Here is a 22,564-nt window from a genome sequence, read left to right on the forward strand (position 1 = left end):
AGATGGTCGAAGTACACTGCTGAGGGGAGCAGCGGGCGGGTCAGGAGAGGTCTGCCACACCATGTGGTCACCTCCGGGGCTGGCGGGAATTGAACTCATGCGGAAGCGGCTTTAGATTCTCAGTGCTGTGCTTTAACCCGCTGAGCCACCAGGGAGGGCCTATTGACTTTTTTTTTTAACAAAACTATATAATTTAGGGGGTACGTGCTTCACTCATCCACTACCAAAGCTCTAGTGACACTATACTGTCACAATTGACTACCTCTGCCTCCTTCCCAAGAGCACTATCGTCTTTGTAGGTAATCCAATACTGACATGTACATTTGATAAATATTACATTAAATCTGGGTTAGGATCATTTTAATGATATGAGGTTCTTTCATCATAAATAAATTGAGTACCATTTTATAATAAAAATAATTTAGTTTTAAGATTCACTTGATGCAGGGTACTCAGTCATTCAATCATGGGTAGACTAAAAATTGAGATCTTGGCCCTCTCTGGTGGCACAATGGGTTGGAATGCAGCACTATAAACTAGCTGCAGCTGCTTCAGCAAGTTTGGTCCCCTGCCCCAGAGGCGACCCACATGTTGCAGCAGATATGTCCTGTCTAGTCCACTGCTCCCCTCAGCAGTGTACTTCGTTATCTGCCAGTTCTACTCCTCACTCTCTCTGATAAAACCTCTCACTGCCCCTGTACCTCTGGCCTGTACCCCAGCTCTGCATGCATAAATAAATCTTTTAAAATAAATAAAAATTGAGATCTTTACTTTATTTTTTAAATATTTATTTATTTATGCATATAAGAACTGGGGTACAGGCCAGAACTGGGGTGTGTGTGTGAGAGGACTCACCAGAGACAGAGTGAGGAGCAGAACAGATAGATTGACTGAAATACACTGCTGAGGGGCGCAGCAGGTGGGACAGGAGAGGTCTACCATGCCAAGTGAGTCACCTCCCTGGCTGGGGATTGAGCCAGTGCTGCAGTGGCTATGGCTAACCTCATTGTACTGTGTGCTTTAACCAGTTGTGCCACCAGGGAGGGCCCAAAATTGGGATCTTTAAATCATAAGGAAAATGATAGTTTGGACTAGGGTGATGGAGGTAGTGAGTGTAACATTTGAGAAACTGAGCTGTGACCATTAGCTAGTGGGATGGGAATGGGAAGACAGGGAACATTAACTGATGAGTGGCAGTTCATTTCCAAAGAGATTTCTAAGTCAGAACATCCTACTATGTAAGCAATATGATAAATGTCACATATAGTTTTCCCTCTTTCTGTACCTGTTTTGTAGCTATCATAAAGTTCCTACATTTGACTAATGTTTTTCTGCTTTTACATGATTTACATTAATTTATATAATCAGATTCCATTTTTCCCCTCTACTTATTGTCAGGACACCATGATTTGATCGGGGTTTTTATTTTTAACATCTTCATATATTTAAGGGCAATCATTTGGGATATGTCATCTTCAAATTGGTGATCTTTGCTATTCTAATAATTTGTAGTTTCTTCTTAGACAGAATGTTAGTGATAAAAGTGAGCACCACCAGTACTTATATGCAGAAGTGAATTTTAAATGAATTAATAAGTTCAACATTCTAAAGAAAATATTCATTCTATTGCTGGATGTTAGCTTTCTAAACTTACATCCAAAGAACTTAAAGAGGGAATTACATTCACTCACTTGAAAATTAGAAACTTCTGAAATAAAATCAGAAAAAATATTTTTTTCTCATATGGAAAAAATGAAAATGACTTGGTAGATGACAAATGAAAAGGCACATATCTTGTAATAAAGAACTGACATAAATCAGTGTGAAAACCATTGACATTTTTTCAGTAACTAAGTGAGCCAAGAACTGAACAGAGTTGAGTCACAAATAAGAAAATAAAATAATAAAGAAGGAAATGTTCTCAGTGATCATTCCCCTTTTATGTTTCCTAACACTGGGCATTGTGGTGTGCTGCTTTTGCTGTTGACTTAGGTGGGCAGCAGGGCTATTGTTTCTACAGACAGAGATCAAAGAATTTGATTGTGTCTTTGAAGGGAAAACAGTTCAATGGCTTTAAAGGTGGATAAAACTACTTAGTTTTAAAATTTGTGATCTCTGATGTCCTCCTGATAGATACCGACCGAAATGCCAGGTTTTCAGGGCTTGTCTCCCATGCAGAAACAGATCCCAGGCTGCAATGGCAGTGCTGAGTCCCTGTCACTAGACCACCACAAGTTGGTGTCTCATGAAGTCACAGCAGGAACTTCACAGATGCTCAGATAAGCCAGCACGAGGCAAACTGGTTTAGAGAAAGAAAGTGGGACTATCAGGCTGGTGGAATTAGGCCAGGGAGTGCCTCAGGGAATATATATACCTTTCCCTTCCAATTATTCTAAAGGCCAACAGTCCCTTTTTTCCCCCTAATTATTTTATCTAGAGCCACCAGTCTCTGTGATTGGTTGGTTCTCGGAGGTCTCACTTCTTAATGTCTCTGTGTCCCAGCCCTTACTTAAAGCCAGGTTTTCTTTATGCCTTCTTTCAGAAGGTCCTGTTGCCTCTAGTTCTGGAGGGTGTTTGGAATTTGTTGCCCTTATCTCTGGAGACTTAATCCTTCAGAGGTTCCTGAAGCTTTGCCTGTTTGGTTTGATATTTTGTCTTAAGAGGCCTCCTTCCCTCGATTGCACAACCGAAATGACCTAAAGTCATTCATACGAGACGCACATTTCTAGGGATATCTAGTTACCTGGGAGTTGAGATTTAATATACATTCATAAAGGAAACCATAATATGGATTTTCATGCCTCATTTAAGCGTCACCAAGGGGTAGAAAACTGTCCCGTGAAAAGGTGAGTTGTGAATGCCAAGGCTAATTCCTCATAGGTAATATCAAAATTAGCTTTCAGAAAGTAAACTCTAAAAATTGTAACAAACTAAAATGAAGTCTGAAAGACCAGCCAGCCCTTCCTCTCTCCCTAAGCACTAACCTGCTTCCGTGACTTTGCCCGCCCCGGAAGAGCTGGTGCCGGGCTTCCGGCCTCAGTCCCACGCGGCACTTCCGCCCCGACTGTCGGCGTGAGGGAGGCCCCACTCTATTCTCGGCTGGGCAGGCCCTGGGTTTCGGCCGTGTCATGGCGGGCGGCGAGTTGCGGGCGGCGCTTGAGCAGCGGCTGGGGGCCCTAGACATTCACACCGAGGTCGTGGAGCACCCTGAGGTGAGTCGCTCCCACGGGCAATCCGGGGAGAAGTGGGTAGGCTCTGGCGGCGTCGATCCGGTGAAGCCGCAAAGAGCAGCTGTGCCCTGGTTCGCGTGGCCCAGAGTAACGGTTCCAAAGGTACCCCCCGGGTTCCAGAATAGGGAAGGAACCTGACAGGAGCATCGGTGTCTTCTAGATTTGGGACTGTGGAGTTATTGAAAGAAAATGTATGTTCTTTTTGGAGTGATTTGATCACACCTTATGTTGGGAGTCTGCGACACTTGAGACCGTGTACATCTTTTAACTGGTGCGGATTGTTCATTTTATCTGCAGGTGACCAGGTTACTCGTCAGTGGTTACCATGTATAGATCATGCAAATATTCCAAAGCTGGATACAATCGTTAGTAGTATGGATTTTATTCAATACTTATTATTTTTAAAGATTTATATATCCATACAGAACTGGGGCACAGGCCTTAAGTGCGTGGGGGTGGGGGGGATTGACAGGATTCACCAGAGACTGTGGGGAGCAGAATGGGCAGATTGATGAAGTACGATGCTGAGGGGAGGGAGCAGCAGGCAAGACAGGAGAGGTCTGAGGCACCATGTGGGTCAGCTCCCTGGCTGGGGATCTAACTGGAAATAAGCAGCTGAGCCTCAACCTTTGCGCCACCAGGGAGGGCCCAATAGTTGGTATTCTTAATATGATTTAGTGTATTGATGTGATAATTGGAAATATTTCACTTCCAATGTGTAACCTGAGTGGTGCGTTGCTACAAAGATTTTACCAAGTCTTGAGTAGCAGCTATTAGCTGGTCATGTCAACACATTAAAATTTGTCACGTTTACAAATTTAACATGGAAACTTGACCTTCTTCCCGCTCATTAGCCATATACTCCCCCTTCTTTATCAGTGTACATTGCCAGTTTTGGTGTTCTGTGTTAGTTCGTCCTATTCCCAAATCTTTCCTCATTGTGGTTACACATTTGTGGGGGTTATCACATGGTTTGGAAGTAAGAAATTGAGACTCGAGTCTGAACTGCTATAAACCTTCAGCATTAAAAGGAAAAACAGGGTTTTAGAAATGTCTGGCTAGCATCGTGGAACAGAGAACTGACCTAAAGACCTCTATGAGACCCTTGAGATGAAGAATTGAGATGGCAATGGCATATAATCATTTAGCAATATGCTAGAAATGATCTCTACCAGTGTATTGTGGGAACTGGCATAAGCTGCTTGTGTCAAGTCAGTAAGCAAATGTCTAACAATGTAGTGCAATTATGTGTATTCATGCGCATTCTTATACTATGGTATTTTACAGGTATTTACAGTTGAAGAAATGATGCCACATATCCAGCATTTGAAAGGAGCACATAGTAAGAACTTATTTCTTAAAGACAAAAAGAAAAAAAGCTATTGGCTAGTGACAGTTCTTCATGATAGACAAATTAATTTAAATGATCTTGCCAAGCAGTTAGGTGTTGGGAGTGGAAATCTGCGCTTTGCTGATGAAACAGCCATGCTAGAAAAACTCCAAGTTGGCAAAGGCTGTGCCACACCGTTGGCACTCTTCTGTGATAATGGAGATGTGAAATTTGTTCTGGATTCTGCATTTTTGGAAGGTGGACATGAAAAGGTGTACTTTCATCCAATGACCAATACTGCATCTATGGGGTTGAACCCTGAAGACTTTCTCAAATTTGTGAAGACAACAGGACATGATCCTATAATACTAAATTTTGATAAAAATGACTGATTTGACTGTTTAGAATACATTTTTGAAAGCTGATTTTCCTATTTGTAATATATAAGTAGCATTAAAAGTGCTAAGAATATTTAGCACCTTGGTTTGATGACTACCTAAAATCATTTGAGGACTGTTTCATCTCCTTAGTTGGAACTATTTTTAAATATATGTAATGATTAGTTTTAGTTGAAAAAGATTCCATTCTCATCTCTACCCCTAATGAGTTACTCTCATTCCAGGACTGCCTTCAAACAATTAAGAATAACATCAAAACTAAGTAAAATTAGTTATAACTTCTTCATAGTGTTCATTATAAAAGAAAGTTGCAAAAAGAGCATGTAGAAAATTTTACACATGGTAGTGTACATAGGGAAAAAATCAAAAGCAATGTATTGAAACTGACAGTGGCGGTCTTTGGAGAGTGGAGTTTAAAGAGTAAGCTCTCTAACAAGATAATTTAAGAAAAACATAGCAGGATGGGGCAAATTTTCCATTATAGGATTCTTTTTAAAACTGTTTCTCTTCCAGTGAAAAATAAGCTATTAAATTTTTTCTAAGAGAAAGCTTATTTTTATTTATTTGTGCATACAAGGACTGGAGTGTGGGCAAGAAAGGCAGAGAGAGGATTCACCCACCAGAGACAGTGGGGAACAGAACCGACTGACTAACTGAAATGCAATGCTGAGAGGAGCAGCAGATGAAGCAGGTCTGCTGTACCATGTGGGTCATGACACTCACTACCCTGGAGCCAACTTGTTGCAGTGGCTGACAACAGCTTGAGATTATTATTTTATAACCCCTGTGCCAATAGGGAAGGCCTAATTAGCTTTCTATAAAAGTCTTCAGAAATTTTTAATGTAGAAAAACATTCAAAATAAATGGAAAATGGTGTGTTGTCATTAAACTTTAAAACTACATTCTTTTAAAAGATTTTTAATTTATGCATATAAGAATTGGGTTGTAAGTCAGAGTTGTGGGGTTGGGGGGTTTGAGAGGATTCTCAAGAGACAGTGGAGAGAACAGACAGCTACTGAAAAACACTTCTAAGGGGAACAGCCGATGAGACAAGTCTGTGCAATATTCATGTTGGTTCCCTGGCCAGGATCAAACTCAGGCCCAGGCCACAGCAGTGCCAGTAGTAAGACTTGACTCCTATATCACCAGTGAGGCCCTAAAATTACATTTAAAAAATTCAGTATATATGTAAGCCATTACTGACTTGTTTGGAGGTTAGAAATGTCAACATTTTTTCTAGGGTATATTAGATTTTACTAGTCACCCTTCAATTATGGCCTCAAACAGTGTAAGAATTCAGAATAATGCGTCATAGAAGGTAGTTCAGAAATAGAGTAAGGGAAACTGACCCATTTCTTCCCCTCATTTAAATGAAATCTTGATTAGTTAAGGGGGGGACCTGATACATAGTACAATAATTTCTAATCATATAAAAGTTTCATTACAATTTCAATCTGGTAGCTACTGTACTTATTTGTACCAGTCAATCTGTGTTAACTAGATGGCAAAGTATTTCTTGATACATATTATGAGGATCTACATGTCCACTCATAGCAGAATTTTTATAAAATATATGAAGAGATGTTGAATTAGTAGAAAATAATTTCCATAAACAATCTCATTTCTGAGACACTGTGTTAGTTTTTACTCTTCTAAGAGGCAGTTTTAGATTGCCTTACATATAAAAATGAGTTTTAATGTCTAAAATCAAAGATACTGATTGCCCTCCCTACTTTATGGTAAGAACTAGCTCTGAAAGACTGACACAGGAGAGGCTGCTTGTCACTTCACATATTCTGCCTTCCAAAGTGAAAATGAAGGAGATAGATTTGTACAATCTAATAAATTGTATTTAGAACTATTTTGGAATTGATTGACACTCTGCTTTCACAAAACCTCTGATACTACCTCCCTTCCTCCCCTGTGGTCTCTCCCACCCAAATGATTAAGGCAGAACCAACTAAACAAGGGTATAAGTTATGTCTGGAAATAGATTTTTCCAGGGCAAAGGGAAAGAGTAACATTTAGATTCTATGATTTGTAAAATAATTACTAGCCACTTATTTAAAAAGCACCTCTTTATTTTTAGATCAGTTTGTTAAATGAATGTTAAGACAGCTTAATTTTTTAAGGAGAAATAGAAACTAAAAGGAAAAATGTTTTAAGAAAGACAAAAGCAAGTAGTGGTATCTATTGCTATGAATTGGATTTCTGTGACTGATACTAGGGATTGCCAAGTAATAAATATTTTACCACTCAATTCCAAATTTCCATCAATACTTTAAAAGGAAATATTAATGCTTTTATATTGTTTGATTTGGTATTTAATAACAGCTGTAAAGTACAATGGCAAACACTGAAAAACAGAACCCTTAAGTAAAGAAAAAGACATTTTAAAATCAGGTTTTGTTAAAGGGTGTTGTAAGTGCAACTTTATCCATAAGCATTCCTTTTTTTTTAAGGCATTTTGCTGTTCAAATAATCTCAACATGTGCATCAAGTTTATATCATAAAATGGGCTCCTTTTGTATTATTCATTCAAGGTTTAAAGAAAAAAAACTACATCTCATGACTAAGTACTGCAGAAAAGAAAAACACAAAAATTTACCACTTTTATCATAAAAAGTAAATTAAAATACAAAAGTCATTTAGCATACATTACTCCTCATTGTAATTCCAGATTTGGTACAATGTTTTCCACTTCCTGACAAACTGTTAAGACAGTGCAGGCCGTAATACTTTTGTGAGGTGGCTGTAATTTTGTATATGCACAGTGATTTTTAAGTAGGCTCTTACCATGCCTTGCATGAAAGGTGCTACATACAAACCTGTTTCATGACTTCTTTGGTAAACCACTGGTTTAAAAACTTGGACCAAACATTTTCACATGGAGCTCTGGGCTAAGTTATTACCCTACATATTGAATTCTTTAGTTTCTTTGGGGGCTTAGGTGCTGACTGACAATAGAACCAGATAATTAAAGGCATGCCAGGCCCTAGTCAAGTAAAGGGTCCCAGTTATGTTTCTAGTTGGCCATACTATTTTGCTTGGTAGAATTTCATCTAAGGGAAAAAAGAATGATTTCCTACTAAGTTTACTTATAAAGGTATCTTTTGGGGGAGGAAATGTACTCATGTACTTATTTAGTTTTTTCTTGAAAGGATATGAAAAAGATGAATATAATTGGTATTTATACTTCTGCAGTCTTAAGTGTTCTCTTGGTGGTTTCTTTAACTGAGCTTTTTCCAGGTGAGCTTACTTAGATTCAATACTCCATGGGTTGCCATTAAGTATTTTATACTTAAAGCAACAATGTATTGTTAAGTCAGCAGTTTCCCTGTTTTAGAATATCTTAGAGCAGTGAAGCTGTGATAACTATTTGCCTCATTGGGGCACCTCCTACTCAATGATATTTCAACTTTCAGTAACTGTCCTGGGACATATCCTAGTTGTGCAAATTGGATGCTAGTTAATATACATCTAAATTACCACCTACTGTATTTAACTAAAACAATTCCTATATTTATTTTCAATTACCCACCTAAAAATAAATTTACATTTTTTACATGCAAGTGTCTCTAGACTGCCATGATAGCTATTATCAACATGATACTTGAAACTAGGGAGTCATGATGGAGAGAGGTGTTTCAAGGTCTAGAGAAAGGTTTTAAATATGTCTGTTTTACACTATTTGTATTTTATTAAGAATCTTTTGTAGTTATATTTACATAGCACCTTTCATCCAAGTGTTCAAAAGTGATTTAACCATTCTTTGGGGGCGGGGGGGGGGGATCATTTAGCTTTACAATATTACTTGGTGGCAAAACCTAAGTTAATTGTGGCATTAAGCTGACTAAGTCCAAGTTTTCTGACTTCCATTTTTAGCTCTGGTCAGGTATACATGCTGTCCTTATAAATGGTCTTTCTGAAAGTAGATTATGAACATTAACATGCTACTGGTCTACCAAAAAAATAGAGGATGTGAGGAAGGAGAAACAGACAGACAGACATATTTCTCATAGCTACTGGATTAGTAAGGAAAAACACAATTCATAAACTACACAATATACAACATGGAATTATTCCAAAATGATCTTTAGAGCTGGTAATGAGAGCCTAAGAAGTATACTGTTAAAATAAAAAAGTTGTCTTTTTCATTTCTGGTCTTTGAGATTTTTCTGATATGCATGTTAAGTAATGAAATTGCATTAATAAGTATTAATGCCTTTCTTAATTTTGTAAGAAAATAAAACTGTGATATAAAATTGGAATTACAAAAAAATTAATGTTTCCCTGGGTTAACTAAATCTATTTTTTGTGCTTCCTTCAAATGTTTAAGGTAACAAATGCATACAAATAGTTCAAAAGTACCAGTAATAGTTACTAACTTTACTGTAATAATATAAAGGACAAAACCAAAAATACTTAGTGATAGTCTTAATAAGAAATGAATCCTTGGCAAAAATGCAGATCATAGTAAATTATTTACATTATTTTTGCCATAAGAAAACTTCTTAAGCAACAGTCAGCTCTCAAGTTAAAAAACAAACACACATACATAACCCAATGCTAAAAAAGGGAAATGAGTTAAAATACAACAGTTTTATCTTAGGAATGCCATTTGTTGGAAAACCACCTTACTAAAAAGTTTCAGAAAAACACTCTTTAATTACCTTGGATTCATGTATGAATGCTTAGTGTTGCTTAATGGAGAATACAGAAAGATTAACTGTACATTTTTTAAACTCCTACCTCATGAATTCTTTAGATTTACTTAAACTGAATTCTTTTGCAGTGCATCAAAATAATTGGCTTTAAAAAAAAGTACCAACACATGCAGTCTGCTAGCCAAATAAGGGTCTGACATGCCAAAACAATGCTCTCTGTATCTTGATATATAGTACATTCCACCACATACTACAGCATTTAATTTAGATTTATACAACTAAATATAAATGGCTAGATTTTGGCTAATCCTTAGCAGAAGCATTAAGCAAACAGATAAATTCATAAACAAATAATAAAAGTAGATTGTTCTTGGTGTACTTCTTCAAACCTTAAAACACTTGAGAGAGAACATCCTTTATTCAGTAGGTCTTACAATGTGCAGTAAGTTCTAAAACCTTCTAAAAATTTTGGCAGTTGACTCCAGTAGTGCTCCTTGATTCAAGGAAGGAATGAAGGTTTGTATTTCTTGCCTGCTCTAGTCACGAAGGATTGTTTAAAGTCTCCTTAAAGATTTTAAAAATGGTTCCTATAGTTGGGTGTCTTGTTACTTCAGAAATAAAGGCTTCATACTGAGAAACTGAAGGGCACTTTTCTCTCTGTATTTAGTTGGAAGGTAGAAAGAAGAAAGAAAATTTAAGAAAAGCTTAAAGATAAGAGAGTTGTAAACTACAGAGTAGCCACTGTAAGAACAGCATGCACCAGACAGTTCTATTGGAATGAGACAGTGATAGACAATTTTTCTGACTCTTAACTGAAAATATATTTATTTTCATTATCAAAAAAATTGTGGAGAATTTATATTTCTACCACACACGCGCGCACACACACACACACTCTATCCCACATAATTAAAACTAAAAAAGGAATTCCTAAACACATTAACTAGTAAAATCACATTTAAACTGAGCAGAAAAAGATAACTTTTAAAGAAATGTTTGTTTTATGAACTGACAGACAAAAACTTATGGCAATTTTGCTTTACAAAGTAAGACAGAAGGCCATGAATTAAGCAAGCAATATTTACATCTGTTAATGCAATGTGCTTTGTTCTTACAACTTAAATTTGGTTAGTTTGTATAAAGTGAGACCAATCTCATTTACATTTTAAGCAAGAAACTCACCACTTGGCCCACATGTCATGTAGTGGGTAATAGAATTAGGAGCTTTGTTGCTCCCTAGACCTGCTTTTTGAATTTCTGCTTTCTTGTACTCTGTCCACATCTGCAGGAGAAAAGCATTTCATATTATTTAATCAAAGTTAAACATTTTATAATTTGTGAAGATAAGCAGGCAAAGAGTCTCACTGAGTTTGAAAAGGGGAAGGAATCTACTGCTGTGAACCAACAGATACAGCATTACTTAATGACTAATTTTTATATTTCAAAATTTACAAATAATGTACTTATGCCCAATGTGTCTGTTTACTTACTGTATTTATTTATGAAATGTCCATATACAGTTTTAAAATAAAACTAATCTTGAATACAACAACAGAAGGATCCACAATAAAATATTTGTATCATTTGCTAAGAAACTCAGGATCTAAGGATTCTGTATAAGCAAATAATATACTTGTACTATTCCAACTAAAATTTTTTCATCCAAGGGGACCTAATGCTCAACAAATGTAACTTTACAATTTTACGTAAATAACAGAAATCTACACTAGGAATATAAAAGTTACTTAGATTTATTATTCAAAAGGTGAGGGTATTGAATATCCAAACTGATTTTCAACTAAACCTTTGTGAAGCTATAGGATATTTATGGAAATAATATAGAGAAAAAAATATAGCTAATCAACTGAGAGTTGTTTCACTATTACCTTGAAGAAAGTTTATTTTTAAATTTGGGACATGTGCATTATTTATAAAATATGCTATTTAACTGTTAAAGCTTGGGAAATACGTTATGTATATTTTCTAAATTTCTTCCCACCATGAAAAATCATACCAGATGCTTTGATGAAAGACGCAATTTGGGGGAATTTTGTGACCCCACATTTTCTGGAGAAAATCTAGTCTATATTCTTAGACAATACTTAAGATGTATGGACATGGTATATATCTGCTTTACATGTACAGTATGTTCTTTGTGAAAACATTCTGTATATGTAATTACAGCCAATTGGGATAGAAATAGCTATATCCTGTAAGTCTAATTTTATAAAATAATCGGTGTTTAATATAACAGCACATTATTTCTCAAGTTAAATTGCACAAATTTAGTATCATATTGATAATACCGAAAAAGTTAAAACACTTGTAAATAATCCAATGTGGAAAGGAACAAATGTTAGTTATAATAATCTGTCTCATGTACAGTCCCCATCTAGTCTAACCTATACGTATCATTAAGTTTACTATTACCTTATAAAAGTAGAAAAGGGACACCAGAAGTATTGGAAATGTTAGGACTGACTGAAACAACTGACCATAAAAGATTAATGTACTCCTGTAGAAAATATGTTAGGTGATAACTTTTATTTGAAATGTTTCTGATTGTATTAATTTCACTGCCTGTATTAGAACCAGTTTTACTAATAGCTGATTATGAGAAAGAAATGTGATTAAAGATAAAAATAGGAGGGGCCTAATACCTAAATATGGTACAAATACAAGAGAATGGTTTAAATGACAATGGGCACAAATTTCATTAAGCAAAGGTTCTCTGGCCCAATTAATAACAATTTAATATGATACGTGTTAATATATAACACGTATCATACCCTTTTTCCTTATTTAGAAAGCTATATTTCAAAGCATTCCTTCCAGATGCCAGGCTGAGTTATTATCAGTAACTTTTAGTCTTAATCAAAAAAGCAATAATATTCCAGAAACAAAGCTAAGATGCACTACCCAAACCCGTAGGTCTGGATTTTGTATATTTTGGGAGTTAGAGACACTAACTCAGAGTTTGTTTTCATTTGTAAAGTTTCTTCTACTAAAAATATACTGTTTAATGGTAACAAACCCAAATTGTTTATTTTATTTTGCACAAAGTACTCATTTTAGAAAATTCCAATGTATGGACATAATATAATTTACTAATAAATAATAATTATAGAAGTAATAGCCTTTATTACTTTGTAAATTTGCTACCTTTTTTGTACCTAAGTATAATTTGGTGTATTTTCTTAAAGTCTATAAAAAACTGGAAAAGTCATTAACTAATTCCAAGTAAAAATATTATTTTTAGGAAAGGCATTTGAGCTCTTGTATGTAGCACTGACGAAAAGTACAGAAGGGAACTAGAAGTAATATAAATACTCCTAATTAGTGTATAAGCCACATTTAAATTTGATGGGTTTTAAAAATTACACTAAACTTATAAATATTAACAATGCTTTAAATCTGAACAATTTTATAAATATGGGTAGAAACTGCTACTTACTACATTATGTTAATTCAGTTTTAAATATTTCTTTAAAAATGAAACAGGAGAGAAAGTACAATTTAATGGCAAAAGAAAATTATCTTTTAAAATATTTTCCTTACTATTACTGTATATGCAAAATATGAAGTACACATTCTGGGAAAAAAAGAAATGAGTGAGAAAGAGTTAGGGAGATAAAAGAGGGAAAAGAGAGTAGGACAAAATGATCATTCTGTTTGGAAGCAATGAAATAAATATAATTTGGAAATGCCTTCTTGAAATTACAGCATGCAACTTTTTAACATGCTTCTAAGTAGCTAAGCAACAATCTCTTATCAGGCTGTAAGAAACTTGAAAAGAAGAGGATATACTGCTAAGGTTTTAAAATCATGCAGAAAAAGCACAATGCAATTAATATTTCATGCAAGCTTTGGTGTGGTTATACATTCACATTTATATAAATGCCATCCATGTTCAGCTAAACACTATGCCACAATTTAAAAGTAAAATATAAACCTAGCTAAATGATACTTTTCAACAGAAGCTCTTCACATCAGATTACAAAGCACAGTAGATTTCAAAGGATCATACACAACCATATTCATACCAAACAGTTTGATTATCCTCAGAAACCAACAATGCACTTTCTGTGTCATCAGGATAATGGCGTTTAAGAACGGTAAGATTATTGCTATTTACAGATGAGTGTAAGTTACTGTTTCTAGGGTTCTGATTATTAGAAAACTGTTCAGTATCTTTATGTTCAACTTTATCCAAAGAGGCACAAGCCTGGTCAGTCACCCTGATGACTGGCCTGGGAGGTAACCCACTAATGTTACTAACTAATTCTGTATTCAAGGATAAAAAAGGCTGAGATGGATGAGCCACAGTAAATGACTCTATGTTATCTTTAGATGATATCACAAATTCATCATTAGACATATTAACAGTGACAAAAGTTTGGTTCAGAAAGCTTGCCCTGTCTGTTCTTGAGCTTCTAGCCTCAGCATATAGAGACTCAGGCATATTTATAGCTAAATCATCTTTTGCATAACAGTCTATAGCATGTGTTGGACCGTGAGGTGTATGAGAGGACCATAGGTGTAAAGGGTACTCACTAGATGCTGTAGTGATGCTGCTATCAGCAGTAGTAGCTGGTGGTGAATCAACTGATATAGATAGTCTACAGTCCTTGGTCAAAAAATCATGGATGCTTGTCCTTCGGGTAGTTCCTTCAGCAGTAGAGATCACACTGCTTGCTCGAGGTAAAGTGGCATAGGGATTACTATCTTTTGATTGTCGTGACAGGGAAGTTTCTTTTATTAGTTTTTTCTTTCCTTGAGTGCCTGATGTAGGTTTTCCTGGAGAACTAATGAAATAATTGTCTTCGGTCTTTTGAGGACCAGGCCTCACAAACTGTTCAGGCTTAGTTGTCCGTCTATCATAGAAGTCTCCTGGGGTTTTTCCACTTACTGACCTGGCAAGACCACAGCTGACTGGTTTACTTTTCCCCAAAAAGTCAGAAGAGACAGAAAGGCTTTTCATTACTTCATCTAAAAGATTCTCTTGACTTGAAGACTTTATCTGTTAAAAAAAAAAAAAAAAGGTTAATGAGTGAATACAGCTATACATTTATTTTCCTGATGCATTGTGCAATATGAAACTGCTTGTATATCTACTCCTTAACTTAAAAAAAAAACACCTTTAAAGTTCAATCACAGAAATTTAACTTGTGATATGGTTCTAAATTAAGTTTATTATAGATAAAACTAACCTGTATTGAGGTAAGCTTGTTGCTTTCTTCCAAAAACTGTTGTAGTGTAACAACTTCGCTTCCAGGAGAGCCAGTTTTCGCTTTGTGGTATGTTCGACTTTCTAGTGTTTCAGGCATTTTGTGTTGTAGTACTGGACTTGATCTGGCTTGTCTTTTCAAATACTGAATTGGACTGCTACCACTGCTGGACCAAGCCTCATGATCAAGAAGTAGGCTAAATTCTCCACTGCTATGGCTTTGTGGCCTGCTCTGGATGTTAACTGCGCCTGCTTTTGGAGTAAATGGTGTGTTAAGTGTACAATAATAGAAGTGACATTAAAAACATAATAGTAATAATGTTTGTTGAATGGATTCTCATGAATATCCAAACAGATTTTCAAGCTGATTTTAAGATGTTTAAATAAACGTGTTAATCATTCATCAATCTTAACAGTGATCGACATAGCCTGCTTCCTTACTCTGTTCATATCAACAAATATTAGCAGCACTACAGGCAAATACAGATTTTCATCACTATGCCCAGACCGTAAACATAAAAAGTAAGCATTCTATATATCTGATGAGTAAAAAAATGAATATACTATCCAACTGTGGCCTCCCTGGGTAGCACAGGGGTGGGCTAAAATCTTAGTGCTATCAAGCTATCAGCCACGGCTGCGTAAGTTTGATCTCCAGCCAGGGAGCTGACACACATGGTGATGGAGATCTCTCCTGTTTTGCCTACTGATCCCTCATCAGTGTGTTTCAGTAGATCTGCCTGTTCTGCTTCCCACTCTGTCTCTGATGAATCCTCTCACCAACCCCCATCCCCAGCCCACACCTCTGGCCTACACCCCAGTTTTTGTACGCAGAAAATTAAATCTTAAAGAAATATGTTACTAATTTTAAAAAAATTAAGGTTCCAATAATTATAATTATTTCAAAATCTACAAAAACAAAACAAAACAGGACTATGTGAATTCTAACTTACTTCAAGTGGTTAAATAAAAAACTGTTCTAAGTGCTAAGAATTCTGATTCTTTGACTCAAGAATTCTTTAGTCTTTAGTTTAAGGCTCTTCTGATCATCCTGAACGAATGCCTTACATAAATAATTATTTAATTTAAAGAGCAGCATACTAACAGAGTCACGATAGATTTAGAAACTTACAGTAAAATAAAAATTAAATACGTACTGTTTTATTATTTATTCTTGTCAAAATCATCTGTTCCTGTGTTTTAGCCTTGACTCAGTCACAGTAGATTAACTGTAAAAAAACCCAACTATTCTGGAAAAAAATTTGCTCAAATCTATGGTATCCTGTAAGGTGCTGATATACTGTGATCAGTAGCAAACCATATACATGTAGTAGAGAGACAGAAAACGCAACATTTCATGATTTCATAATCAGGGGAGTAAAGTGTGCGTCATGAAAGAATTTCATTTAAGTTATGGAACATTTTACAGAAATAACATTTTCTTCAATTTCCAGATTAGAAAAAAGACTTCTTGATAGTGTCAAGACTACATTTTCCTATTGGATATGAGAACATGATTATAAAAATTAAAAAAAAAAAACCCTCTCTGAAATCAGATTTTTCAGATCATTGCAACAAAGTCATTAGCATTAATGATGAAATTACAACTAAGACAAAATGATTTAAAATACAAAAATGCAACAAATGAATTCATTATAATTTGACAAATTATGGCTATAGAAAATAATTACAAAATCAACTTTTATCAACTTCAGAATATGAGTAGGCAGTATATATTTAGGGGAAAGAAAGGTATCAGTAGAGGCTTCTGGATATTTACATAAAGAACTCTACAATACATACTAAAAAATTAAGGGGAAAATGTCTTGAAGTAATTCTTTATGTATTCTCTATGCAGCCATTTGGCTCTTGTTACAAATACAAACACAGCTGTCTTCTTATTAAAAAACAGATTTCGTGGGTAAGTTAAAAGTATCTGTTTTGGATCTCAAATTTTACTGATTTACCACTAGTTTACATAACTATAATTTGGGAAGTACAAGTACACACCTCTACATGTGTACATGTCTCATTCACTCTCCACCACCTCCACACTGCTACAACCCTATCACCATCCCTCCCTGTCTCCATTCTCTCTGGTAGCCAGATATTTTTCAGAGTCTAAGACTTCTTGCTTTCCCTGTTTGTTTTCTGCATATGACTTACAACTGGTAAATTTCCTTCTGTTCCTGATTTGTATTACCTTGCATAACATTTTATCATTGAAGGCACTATACTACCTTTTTAATAGCTAAGTAGTATTTGATTCAGTATACATTCTACAATTATCCAGTCATCATCCGGTGGACATTTAGCTTGATTCTCTGTTTTGGCTATGGTGAATAACGCTATGAAGACAGAAGTGCATAAATAGCTTTACACTATTTTTCATATTCTTTGGATAAATACCTAGCAATGCCACTGCTGGACTAGATGGTAGTTCCACTTTTATTTTGAAGAATCTACATTGTTTTCCATAGAGGTTGCACCAACTTACAACTCCACCAATTAATGGAAGTATTCCTTTATCTGTACATCCACACAGTTGTTGTTCTGGTCCTATGGATACAGGACATTTTCATGGGAAATGATATTGCATTGTGGTTGTTGGTTTACATTTCTCTTTTCCCCAATATTTGACTGGATTTTTGGTGGTGGTGACTTTAAGGAGTTGTTTATATATTTTGTAAATTTACAACTGGTCAGATGTGTGATGTGAAAATATCTTCTTCCAGTACATAGGTTGTATTTTTTGTTTTTGTGGCAGTTTTGAGGTAAAAAAGCTGTCTGATACAGTCCCATTTGTTTATTTTTTGTTTTAGTTTCCCTTGATATTGGATATGTGTCCCCAAATATACTTTTGTGGTTGATGTCCAGGAATGTAGTTTTTCTTTTATGATTTTAGATCTCATACAAATCTTTAGCTCATTTTGAATGTTTTTTTTTATAGATTGATTTATTTATACACACAGAACTGGGGTACAGGCCAGAGGTGTGGTGGATGAGAGGATTCACCAGAGACAGAGTGGGGAGCAAAACAAGCAGCTCTACTGAAGAACATTGCTGAGGAGAGCAGCGGGCCAGTAAGGAGAGGTCCGCCATGCCATGTGATTCAGCTGTTTAGCAGGGGGATCGAATTCATGCTGCAGTGGCTTCAGAGAGCTTCATAATGTGGTGCTTTAACCCACTGCAGCACCAGGGAGAACCCTATTTTGAGATATTTTTGTGTTCTAGCACATGTTCCAACCTTGAGAAGATTCCATGTACATTTGAGAAGAATGTATTTTCACTTTTCTTGGGATGTAAGACTCTGTAGGTCTAAGTTATCTGATTTGTAGTTTCATCTAACAGTATTATTTCCTTGTTTACTTTCTATCTCGATGACCTATCGATATTAGTAATAGGTTGCTGTCAATGTGTTTCATTAATCCTTTTAATAACTGCTTTATTATCTATTGCTGCACCTGTGTTGGAAAAGTGTGTAAATGATAATAGTCAAATCTTAGTGTGCTATTATTATATGTATTATTATATAATGAATCTATGTTCCTAATTACCTCTTTTTGGCAGAAAGTCTAATTTATCATACATGAGAAAAGCAGTTTCTGCTTTTTTCTCTGAGCTACTGGCTTGAAATACTTTAATCTTTCTCTTTTTATTTATATAATTATACTTTAATAGCATCATCTTTCTTAGGATTATTTGAAAAATATTTCTTTGTAATTTTAATTTACATATATATTTTACATTGTTCCTCAGTTTAAAAAAATTTTATTTATTTATGCATATAGAACTAGGATACAGGCCAGAGATGAGGGAGGTGAAAGAATTCACCAGAAACAGAGTGGGGAGTAGAACAGGGAGATGTACTGAAGTTCACCGCTGAGGGGAGCAGCAGGCGGGTCAGGAGAGGTCTGCTGTGCCATGTGTGCCAGCTCCCTCTGGGGATTGAACTTGTGCTTCAGTGGCTGCAATAGCTTCATAGTGCTGTGCTTTAACCCGTTGTGCCACTAGGGAGGGCCCCTCATTCTTCATTTTGTACACTTTTTCATCTTGGTTATTTATAATCCCTGTGTACTTCCCACCACGGATTCACCAATGTGTTATCACCATAACCCCGTATGTTCTTCCCATCACAGTTTTTATCCTATTCCCCTCTCCACCCATGTAGAATGTCTCTGGCTTATAGTTGTTAGTTGATTTTTGTTTTTACTTTATTACAGTTGCTTTTTTTTTTTTTTTTCCTTATCCCTTATACTCGTGCTATGAGTGAAAACATCCAGTATTTTTTTTTTTCCCTCTCTGGCTTATTTAACTAAGTATGATCCTTCCCATCTCCATCCACGTAGCCGCAAAAGGCATGAGTTTATTTTTTTTATTGCCGAGAAATATTCCATTGTGTATATGTACCACATCTTGATCTGGTCATCTATTTTTGGGCATTTGGGTTGATTCCACATCTTCCCTATTGTAAATAGAGCAGCAATAAAGATAGGGGTGCAGGCGTCCTTTTGAATTAATGCTTTTGTGTCCTTTGGGTAGATGCCTAGGAGTGGAATTGCTTGATCATATGGAAGCTCCATTTTTAGCAGTTTCAAAAACCTTCAAGAAACTTTCTATAGTGGTTGGACCAGTATGCATTCCCAACAATGTGGGTGAGTTCCTTTTTCTCCATATGCTCACCAACATTTGTTGTTGCTAGTTATTTTACTACATGCCATTCTCACTGGTATGAAATGGTATCTCATTGTAGTTTTGATTTACATTTCCCTTATTACAAGTGATGTGGAACATTGTTTCATATGTCTGTTGGCCATCTGCATTTATTATTTCTTTTCTAAAGATTCATAAAAACACAACTGGGGTAAAGGCCAGAGGTGCAGGGGCGGTAAAAGGATTCACCAGAGACAGAGTGGGGAGCAGAACAGGATTCACCAGAGATAGAGTGGGGGGCAGAACAGGCCAACTGATGAAAGTACACTGCAGAGAGGAGCAGCAAGCGGGTCAGGAGAGGTCTGCCATGCCATGTTGATCACCTCCAGGGCGGGGATCGAACTCACGCTTAAGTGGCTTTAGCTTCTTAGTGCTGTGCTTTAACCCACTGCACCACTAGAGAGGGCCCACATTTACTTTTTGAGAAATGTCTTTTTAGCTCTTCTGTCCATTTTTTGATGGAGTTCAATTTATTTTTGTTGAGTTTTTTTGTGTATCTTTGTGATAGTGCCTATTGCGTGCCAAAATTTTCTTCTAATAGTGGGTTGTCTGTTTTGTGTAATATCTCTTTTGCTGTACACAGCTCTTTAATTTGATGTTGTCCCAGCCATTTATCCTTTCTTTCACTATCCTTGCTTTGGGTGATGTTGCTGAAGTTTACGTCATGTAGTATTTCACCTATAAATATTTTCTTATAGATAACTTATTGAGTCTTATACCTAGTTCTTTAATCCTTTGAGTTGGTTTTTGTGTATGGTGCAAGGTAGTAAGCTAGCATTATTTTTTTGTGCACAGCAGCCCAGTTTTCCCAATACCATCTTAAACAAACTTTCTTTGTTCCATTGTATCTTCTTTGCTCCTTTCTCAAAAGATTAGCTGTCCATAAAACTGTAGGTTTATATCTGGGTTTTCTGTATGTATGTCTGTTTTTGTTGTAGTAGTTTGCAGTTTTGATTATTATGGCTCTGTAGTACACTTTGAAGTTTGGGCATTTTGATTGATACCTTTGTTCTCTTTTGTGTTAATCAGGAAAGTTTTCACTATTCAAGGTTCCATATAAATCTCACCAGTATTTATTCTATTTCTTTGAAGAATGTCATTGAGGTTTTTATTGGACTAGCATTAAATATGTAAATCACTTTTGGTAGGTTGACCATTTTCTGATCCATAAGCAGGAGATGTCTTTCCATTTCTTGTATTTCCTTTAATGGTGTTTTATAATTTTCTGTGTATAGGTCTTTACCTTCTTTGTTAAGTTTATTCCCAAGTATTTGATTTTTTTCCCTTTCAGTTGTAAAGGAGATTTTTTATTTCCACTTCTGATTGGTTGTGTACAGGAAGGCTACTGACTTTTGTGTGCTGATTTTATATCCTCCTACTTTACTAAACTGGTTAATTTTTTTGATTAGTTTTTCTATAGTTTTTAAGGTTTTCCATGTAAATTATCATATAGTATGCAAATGAAGATAGCTTTACTTCTTCTTTCCCTATTTGGATTCCTTGTATGTACTTTTCCTGTCTTGTTGCTCTGGCTAGCACTTCCAGTACTATGTTGAAGAGCCGTGGTGATAGTGGACATCCTTGTCTTGTTTCTGATCTTAAAGGAAAGGCTTTCAGCTTTTTCTCCATTGAAGATAATATTGGCTGTGGGTTTGTCATATATGGCTTTTATCATGTTGAGGTGTGTTCCTTCTATTCCGAGGATTTCAACATAAGTGGATGTTGAACTTCATCGAATTCCTTCTCTTTTGTCTATTGATATGATTATGTGGTTTTTATTTTTCTGTTGGCTGATGTGATGGATTACATTAATTTATTTTCAGATGTTGAACCATCCTTGTACCCTAGAATAAAACCCATTTGGTCATGGTGTAGTCTTTTAATGCACTGTTGGATTCTGGTGCCTAAAGATTTTATTGAGGATTTTTGCATCAGTGTTCTGTTTATTAGGAAGATTGGTCTGACGTTTTCTTTTTTGTGTGTTGTCTTTGTTTAGGTTTTGGCATTAGTGTGATGTTGGCTTTTAGAATGTATTTGGTAGTATTCCTTTCTCGATTTTTTGAATGAGTTTATGCAGAATAGGCACTTGTTTGTTTCTGAACATTTGGTACAATTTTGTAATTCATATGGTTTTGTTCTTGGGGACAAACAAAATTACTGCTCAATTTCACAGCTAGTAATTGGACTGTTTAGTTGTTCTATTTCTTCTTTATCTAGCGTTGGATGATTGTAAAGTTGTAGGAATTTGTCCATCTCTTCTAGATTGTTGAGCTTGTTTGATATAGCAATTCATAATATTCTTTGATTATTCTTTTGGTTTCTGCTGTGATTTTTCCTCTTTTACTTATGATCCTGTTCACTTGTGCTTTCTCCTGTTTTTTTCTGTGTAAGCCTGGCTAGAGGTCTATTTTGTTTGCTTTTTGAAGAACCAACTTTTGGTTTCATTGATTTTTTGGATTGTTTTCCTAACTTCTATTTCATTTATTTCTGCTTTGACTTCCTGTCTTCTGCTGAGTTTTGGGTTATTTTGTAGTTCTTTTTCCAGTTCTTTTAGGTGGAAGATTAGCTTTTTTTCTTTGAGATGTTTCTTTATGTGAGCCTGTATTGTTAAATATTTCCCTCTTATAACTGTTTCTAATGTGTCCCGTAAGTTTTGGAGAGTTGTGTACCCACTGTCATTCTTTTCAAGGTATTTTTTAAATTTCTTCTTTGATACCATGGTCCTCCAATAGTGTGGGTTTCAGTCTTCACGAGGTAGGAAGGTTCTTGCCTTTTTCACCTGGTCTATTTCTAGTTTGACTCCTTCAGGGTCAGTAAGATAGCTGCTATGATTTCTATCTTATTTTACCTATTGATATTTGTCTTGTGACCCAGTATGTGATCAATTCTTGAGAATGATCCATGTGGATTTGAGAAAAATGAGTACTCAGCATCTATTTTTGGGTCTTTCACTTTTGAGGCTTTGTCTTTGGATCTAAGTTAGTTTCTTCTATGTGTAA

General features: G+C 35.7%; 2 protein-coding genes across 4 annotated transcripts in view; one reads left to right on the forward strand and one right to left on the reverse strand.

Annotated features, from left to right (window-relative positions):
* Positions 1–3,068: 3,068 nt before the first annotated feature.
* Positions 3,069–5,517, forward strand: LOC101623363 (putative prolyl-tRNA synthetase associated domain-containing protein 1). The gene is made up of 2 exons (XM_004691339.2): positions 3,069–3,212; positions 4,518–5,517. The coding sequence occupies exons 1-2, from the start codon at positions 3,129–3,131 to the stop codon at positions 4,950–4,952; spliced, it is 519 nt and encodes a 172-aa protein (XP_004691396.1). The 5' UTR covers positions 3,069–3,128; the 3' UTR covers positions 4,953–5,517.
* A 1,544-nt stretch (positions 5,518–7,061) lies between these two features.
* The window catches only part of CCDC88A (coiled-coil domain containing 88A), a 137,319-nt gene continuing 121,816 nt past the window's right edge, over positions 7,062–22,564 (reverse strand). The window contains exons 30-33 of one of the 3 annotated variants that reach the window (XR_001145947.1): positions 14,836–15,104; positions 14,539–14,645; positions 10,808–10,907; positions 7,062–10,282 (exon numbers count right to left, since the gene is read on the reverse strand). Coding sequence is in view for 2 of the 3 variants with exons in the window: in XM_012731528.1 (XP_012586982.1) it covers positions 13,647–14,645; positions 14,836–15,104 (1,268 nt within the window). In the remaining variant the exon portion in view is untranslated. Of the gene's footprint in view, positions 10,283–10,807; positions 10,908–13,511; positions 14,646–14,835; positions 15,105–22,564 lie in introns of those variants that run through there. The other 2 variants (XM_004691409.2, XM_012731528.1) reach the window with 2 other exon arrangements.

The sequence above is a fragment of the Condylura cristata genome, unplaced genomic scaffold, assembly GCF_000260355.1.
Source record: "Condylura cristata isolate star-nosed mole 26May11 unplaced genomic scaffold, ConCri1.0 scaffold00031, whole genome shotgun sequence".
In the NCBI taxonomy this organism is placed as follows: domain Eukaryota; kingdom Metazoa; phylum Chordata; class Mammalia; order Eulipotyphla; family Talpidae; genus Condylura; species Condylura cristata.

Coding starts and splice junctions, on each gene's coding strand:
- LOC101623363 (XM_004691339.2), top strand. CDS start 3,129: ATGGCGGGCGGCGAGTTGCGGGCGGCGCTTGAGCAGCGGCTGGGGGCC. Junction 3,213..4,517: donor AGGTCGTGGAGCACCCTGAG/GTGAGTCGCTCC, acceptor GGTATTTTACAG/GTATTTACAGTTGAAGAAAT.